We start from the raw sequence: 7,340 nt of genomic DNA, 5'->3' as shown, positions 1-7,340 counted from the left end.
AGAGGGGTGCAACAATGAATGAATGGAATTCCAAAATCTCTGTAGATGTTCATTGAAATGAAAAATAAAGACATTAAAAAAAAAAAAGATCTGAGAAAGTACTGAGCTCTAACTTCTGGCTGACCTTCAGGCTCAGCATAAGCAGGAAGTATAGACTAAGATAGAGTTAGTAAACCAGCTGGCTGAATACTGAAGACGTTCTGGAATTAGGAAGCTTTGGAAAATGAAAATGGAGGGATAAAAGTAATCTGCAGGAAGTCTGGGGCTTAAAGGAACTGTCAAGAAAAGAAATTCTGAGGGAGCTCTGGTGGCCTAATTGCGAAAAGCTGCACTGCAATCCCAGAGGTACACAGTTCGAATCTTCCAGATACTCTACTGAAGAGGGAGGGGCAATCTCCTCCTGTGCCAGTCAAATCCGATTTGATGGTACAAACACACAAAAAAAAATAGTAAAATTTAAAAAAAAAATAAATTCTGGCTAGTAGTAAGGATTCTTCTTTCCTACAGTTGCCAATACAAGTAGTACATTTGGCAAATCTTTCTAAATTTTGAATTTTATTTATATGGCATGTGGTTTTTAGCTCAATAATGTGGTTTTAAAGTAAGAGTAAGAAGCCACATTTAGGCAAAAATAAAAACAAATGAATCTGATTAAAGTCAAGTAAATTTCCCCACCCTCCATCAGTTAGTTCTTCATCTTGTTCACCAACTCCCTCTGATAAGTCATCGTTGCCAAGTCTATGTGAGGCTGGGACAGCCTGGGCAAGGCTTCTTTCCTGAAAGAAAGGAGGAAGCCTGGCCTCTCACTACTCTAGGTTCGTGTAAGGGCAGATGGAGGAGGCTGAGCCACCACCCAGGAAAGCAAGCCAAAGTAAATTATCATTAATATTATCACTGAATATTTTTTTTACTGAAAACAATTTTCAAATAGCTTGAGTAAGAATCCAAAGACATTAACAACGAATGTGTCACATATGAACTACTTACTGAGTACAATGATAACCTCGAACCTCAGGCTTTGGCTGATGCTTCTTAAGGTGCTTGCTGAGTCCAGAGCCCCTATGAAATGACTTTCCACAAATTGAGCAAAGGTATTTTGACTCTCCTGCAAAAGATAAATAACATGTCACAAATCTTCCATAAAGTCCATCCAAAAGAATTATATATTTCAGAAGTTATCTTAACACAGAAACTCTAATATTTGACAGCAATCTTGTAAAAATAACACATTTTATGCTGCAGTGAATTATTTAATATAGCCATTATTATAGTCATCATCTTTTTATTTTCTATTAACTGGGTGGGAATATGCAAATTAGGTGCTATAGTCCACTATGGGTCTTGGATATATTCCTAATAATGTGACTAAGGATCATGGCACTCTATTTTTGGAGGGAGGATTTGGACAAAGCAAGTAGGTATATAGAACCCTAACAAGGGTGTTGGTTCTGTTTTGTCATCCTGCTAGGCTTAAAAGAATGCCAATCTCAGAGCAGAAATAGGACCTCAACTATCAAAAAAGAGCTGAGAGTGGACTGAATCCTTTGGACCGAGAGCCAGTGTTGATAGCACTGAGAGCCTCTTAGATCCACAAGACAGAGAGAAGTGGTAGCAGCTAAACAATGGCAGCAGAATCATGAAAGTGGCAGGAAAGGGCAACTTCAGGAAGGTGGCTTGCTGGTACAGGGTGGTGTTGGTAGTTGTAAATGTGTGTGCATGCACTCACGCATGCCTCTGATCATTTATTAGCAGAGCTGAAAGACCTCTGTGATACTTGCCTGAGCAAGGGGAGGTCAGGATGGCTAACAAGGTCCTCTGGGAAATGAGCATGTTATCATGTGGTGAACACCCTAGTTTACCCTTCTCACACAGGCCAAAGAATTGTACCCAACAGGTGAGATATAGAATGGTATTCAAGTACCAAGGGATTACAGAGTACAGCAGTTTTAGTGTTTCTTGGGAGAGCAGACTTCGGTGTCTGGAGCATTAAAGTAAAGACAGGGGCCTTTTATTAGAGCACAGGAACGAGAAGAAAGAGATGAGACAGAAATGTGGATAAATAGTAATGATAGATTTATTAGAAAGTTACATCAGCAAAGGGATGGACCTTCCTCCTAGAAAGAAGATAAGGCCTCCTGTTTGGAAGGTGAATCTCTATTTAGGGCTCATTCTCTCAGTGTACCTTGAGGCTCAGGCCTGAGTCAATGAGACAATGCCACAGAGTTCAAAGTTTGGTGGGCAAGTCTCCTTCTGGTACCTGTTTTCTGATGTCATTCAGGCCCAAAGTGTCCACTTCTTCTGACATCACTCATGCGCCCGAGTACTATTTCTATATATGCCAATATCTGCTTCCTGGCTCTGGTGTAACTTTGTCTTCCCCATATCATTGGTTCTAATCCTACCAAGCATGTGTCGGGGTGAGGGTGGGGTGGCGGCAGCAGGCTAGGTCCAGGCTGACTAAGGAGCTGTAAAGAAGCTGTCCTGATGTGAAGAACTATATGGCTCGAGTTTTTGCTGATCCTGAATTGTAATCTGGTACTTTCCTAATAAACCAGTAACTTTGAGTGGTTTTGTCACTGTAACAAATTATTGAATTATCAAAGCCAGTTGTGGTTGTTGTTGTTGTGTACCATAGAGTCAGAACCAATTCATAGCCTCCAGTGGGTTTTCATAGGCAGTTAATCACAGGGGAGGAGATTGCCCATCCTACTCTTGCAAAGCAGCTGGTAGCCTTGAACCATGTGCCTTTGGGATTGCAGTGCAGCTTCTTGCCACTAAAGCTGCTCCCTTTGAAAGCCAGTTTGTTGTTGTTAAGAGCCGCGAGTCGCTTGCAACTCATAGTGACACCATGTACAAGAGCCCTAAATCCTGCTCTATCCCGTGCCAACCTCACTGTCTCCGACACACCTACTCCCATAGAAGAGGCTGATGGGTGCCAGAACTGGTAAAAAGGTGGTAGGACAGAGTTATAGCTGGCCCTTGCCTCATAGCTATCAGCCTTGAGGTGTTAATGATGATAAAGATATCATATCCCTCTTAAGAACCACCAGACCATTGTTGCACTTCTCAACCATAGTACTAGCAAAGATTAGTGCCCCAAGAATGTGATATGTTTGCATAATCTCTGGGTTACAGTAGTAACAGAGGTGAATACAAATTCTAGACCACATGACTAACCTTCATCAGCCATTTCCACACACTTGCTTTAAAGGATTTGGAAATCAGTCTGTATGAACTAAAAGTTCTAACAGAATTATAAGCCACTTACTATGTTAGCTTTTATAGTCTGTCTAATGCTTCACTACTGTAAAGAAAGGTTATTTCTTTAGTGACTAAATAGCCATAAATTAACTCCCAGCACATGATCTTCCCACACTAAGGAAACAATGTTTTCACACAAAATCAGACAATAAAACAAGGTTTACTAAAACTTTAACTTCAAGCCCTTGTTAATTAAAAAAATTATTATTTCCAATATAACTTCAGTATGTCAGCCTAATAAACTAATATTAAGGATGCCAATATAAATTTCCCATTACCTGTGTGAATACTCATGTGTTCTTGAAGACTTCGTTTGGTAACAAATGATTTAACACATAGTTCACACTGAAACTGCTTTTGAGATTGGTGGAGACTCTGGTGTAATTTTAGGCCATGTTTATAGATAAAAGCCTTTCCACAGACCTAAGATAGAATAGAGATGTTTAAAACAGTAAAACAAAAGATATGAATTATATGTGAAATACAGGAGCAGAGAAATTATCATATTGCTTTAAATAAAACTTTGTAAGTAAGATGACAAAGTGAATGTTAAAACCACATATGCCAAGGATATTAGCTGGTTGACTCCCGTTTGCTCAGTACTTAAAATACTATTAATGTTTTCTTGTATCTCCGATCTCTGGAGGGGCAACTGAATCTCGTTCTGTTCCTGTAGAGTGGTATACAATATTTTATAAAACCAAATAAACCACTAAACCCATTGCCATTTGTAAAAATGCTTCCATATGGACCACATTTTGTGAGCAGGGATGCACCAAAAGACCAGAGACTAAATTAATTCTTAGTATTTAAACATAAACCAAGACTGGCCAATAACCATTCTACAATAACAGTCTTATATAATATTTATCCTTGTGGGACTGAGTTAGTTCACTCAACATAATGCTCTCTAGTCCCTCCTCATAAACTGACTGATAATGCAGCAAAAGAGCTCACTTTAGCCTCATGTAATAAAAAAATTCCAAAGACATAACCTATGAACTTTAATAAATCTTGTTGTTGTTGTGTGCCGTCGAGTCGTTTGCGACTCATAGCGACCCTATGTACAACAGCCCTAAACCATGCTCTATCCTGTGCCAATCTCATTGCCTCCGACACAGCCATCCCGATTTCCCCAGTCACTGAATCAATCCACCTCATAGAGGGTCTTCCCCTCCTGCGCTGTCCCTCCACTCTGCCCAGCATGATGTCCCTCTCCAAAGACCTGTCTCTCCTTACAACATGTCCACAGTATGTCAGGCGAAGCTCCAGAATCCTTGCCTCAAAGGAGCAGCCTGGTTTAACCCTCCCTAGGATGAATCTATTTGTTTTCTTGGCAGTCCATGGTACATTCAATACTCTTCTCCAGCACCACAGCTCAAAGGCATCAACTCTCCTTCTGTCCTCCCTAGTCACTGTCCAACTCTCTGATGCAAAACAAGTGATTGCAAAGACCAGGGCCTGTATCAGGCACACCTTAGTCTCCAGAGAGACACCGTTGCTCTTGAGTACTTTAGAGAGGTCCCTAACCGCAGACTTTCCCATCACAATACGTTTTTTGATTTCCTGGATACTGGTGCCAAGAGTGTTGACTGTGGAGCCAAGGAAACTGAAGCTGTGAACAATTCAATCTCTTTGCCATCCATCCTGATGCTACCGATTGGTCCAGTGGTGAGAATTTTTGTCTTCTTGACATTGAGCCTCAGTCCATATTGAAGGCTGCAGTCCTTGACCCTCTGCAGTAAGTGCATGAGGTCCTCCTCAGTTTCAGTGAGCAGGGTTTTGTCATCTGCATAACGCAGATTGTTGATAGATCGTCCACCAATCCTAATGCCACGCTTCTCCTCATAGAGCCCAGCCTCTCGGATAATCTGCTCTGCATACAGGTTGAAAAGGTATGGAGACAGGACACATCCGTGGCGTACACCCTTCCCAATTTTGAACCATGCAGTGTTGCCCTGCTCTGTTCTGACGACTGCCTCTTGGTCCAAGTATAGGTTTCACATTAGCACGATTAAATGTTCTGGGATTCCCATTCTTCTCAGAGTCAGCCACAGTTTGTTATGATCCATGCAGTCAAATGCCTTTGCATAATCAATGAAACACAGATAGACATTCTTCTGGTATTCCCTGCTTTCAGCTAAGATCCATCTAACATCAGCAACAATATCCCTAGTACCACGACCCCTTCTAAACCCAGCCTGGACTTCTGTTGTTGTTGTTGTTAATAAATCTACCTGTAACGGTTTCTCAACTGAACTTCTGTCCACATGCACACTGTAAAGTGGAATCACAAAAACTATCCCCCTTAAAAGTAAACATAAATAATATATATAATCTTTCATTTGTTTAAAAAAAAAATTCCAAAGAGAAATATAAGAAATCTCAATAGTTCCGAAACTGTTTAGCTAGTTAGTCCCACTAAGCTTATCTTCTGGACCCTAAAAAGAAGTTCTATGAACATTCTAAATAATTTAATTTCATACTACAGCTTCCCACAGCAAATTAAAGAATTCAGTAAGAAAATAATCACCATTGACCTGAGCAACAAACTGAAAGGAGCCCCAGATTTTATCCTGACATTTTATAAGAAGGGAATTCCAAAATATACATCAACCAGTCCCCATCAATGTAGTTGTATTTCCGTTTCCTTTAAATCACAAAATAAAACATATGGCTTTACCTGGCATGCATGTGGCTTCACACCTGTGTGCTTTAACATATGTATTCGAAGAGAATATAATTTAGGTAATGTCCTTCCACATATGGAACATATAAATTCTCGCTTGGTTCTGCCCTTCTCAGATGATGCTCCTGATGCTTCATTAGGTGTGGAACTGGAAGATGATGAAGTAGGTGCATCTTTTCTTGTATGTCGGATAAGGTGTGCTCTCAAGGAGGCACTGTACTGAAATTGTTTTTTACACAACTAAAAGAAAAAGTAAGTAAGTGTCTAAATGTATTTCATTATACAACAGTAAATGAAATTCAACTTGTATTACTATTTATGTAAATTAATAAACCCAAATATCTTAAGAGGCAATATCCTTTGTACATACAACATGATCTAATTTGAGCAGAAATAGAGTTATAGTTAAAAAGATAAAGCACTCAAGAGGAGAGGGTACTTAAAAATAGAAAAATGCTAGCAGCAGGAAGTTGCACCACAAACCCAAAGGCATGAAGTTCAAATCCACCAGATGTTCCACTAGAGAAGGAGGAGCAATGTTCTCCTGTGCCAGTGGGACTTGACTTGATAGTACACAACAACAAAAAAAAGAACGCTATCACTTATGATTACTAACAGTTGTGAGGTGAATCACAAATAGGGGTTGGAAAAGAGAAAAAAACCAGGGTAATTCTAGAATTTTTTATCCTATAGCTTTGGAAAGTCATGAAAGCTTTTATCCCCTTTAAAAAAAAAATCAAAGTTACATATACTAAACATTTACAAAAGTTATTTAAAAAACAAACAAACAAAAAAAGGTTTCTGGATGCACCTTCTCACTTTGTTTCTTGGAGGTAACTTTTTAAAATTCTTCTCAGTGCTTACCCCTCTGACATCTCTTTGCACACCCTGCCTTCAAACTGTTTACAACTTCCAGTGACCCTCTATCAGGTTTCCAAGCCTATAAATTTCAACAAGAGGAGTCTGAGCATCTTTCTGCAACAGAGCTGCTAGAGCCGCACAGCCCTTACCTCAGTAGCACTCACAAGCCTCCAGAACAGTCCCTACACATGTATAAACGCTTCTTAATACCCTGTTTCACTATTTACAAATTGCACACACACTTTCTCTAATTTTGATTAGGTAAATTTCAGAGTTTGCAGTATTTAAAAACAAACCTCCAACCAGGAGAAGATAAAATAGATGAATAGGATCTTCTAAGAATCAAATCCCTGAAGGGAGCTCTGGTGGCCTAGTGGCAAGACACTGCACTGCAATCCCAGAAGTATGCCGTTCAAATCCACCAGATGCTCTGCTGGAGGAGGAGGGGGCAATCTCCTCCTGTACCAGTCAGATCTAATTTGACGGTACACGTAAAAATAATACAATAAAAATTAAAAAAAAAAAAAGA

General features: G+C 39.8%; 1 protein-coding gene across 1 annotated transcript in view; it reads right to left on the bottom strand.

The window, feature by feature from the left end:
• The window catches only part of ZBTB11 (zinc finger and BTB domain containing 11), a 42,496-nt gene that overhangs the window by 5,118 nt on the left and 30,038 nt on the right, over positions 1–7,340 (bottom strand). The window contains exons 6-8 of the mRNA XM_006890035.1: positions 5,945–6,190; positions 3,540–3,684; positions 988–1,105 (exon numbers count right to left, since the gene is read on the bottom strand). Coding sequence (XP_006890097.1) covers positions 988–1,105; positions 3,540–3,684; positions 5,945–6,190 — 509 coding nt within the window. The remainder of the gene's footprint in view (positions 1–987; positions 1,106–3,539; positions 3,685–5,944; positions 6,191–7,340) is intronic.

The sequence above is a fragment of the Elephantulus edwardii genome, unplaced genomic scaffold (genome assembly GCF_000299155.1).
Source record: "Elephantulus edwardii isolate Elephantulus edwardi_28Jun2011 unplaced genomic scaffold, EleEdw1.0 scaffold00085, whole genome shotgun sequence".
NCBI classification, from domain to species: Eukaryota; Metazoa; Chordata; class Mammalia; order Macroscelidea; family Macroscelididae; genus Elephantulus; species Elephantulus edwardii.
Note: the sequence above shows the minus strand (reverse complement) of the source record. Positions and strands in the feature narration are given on the sequence as shown.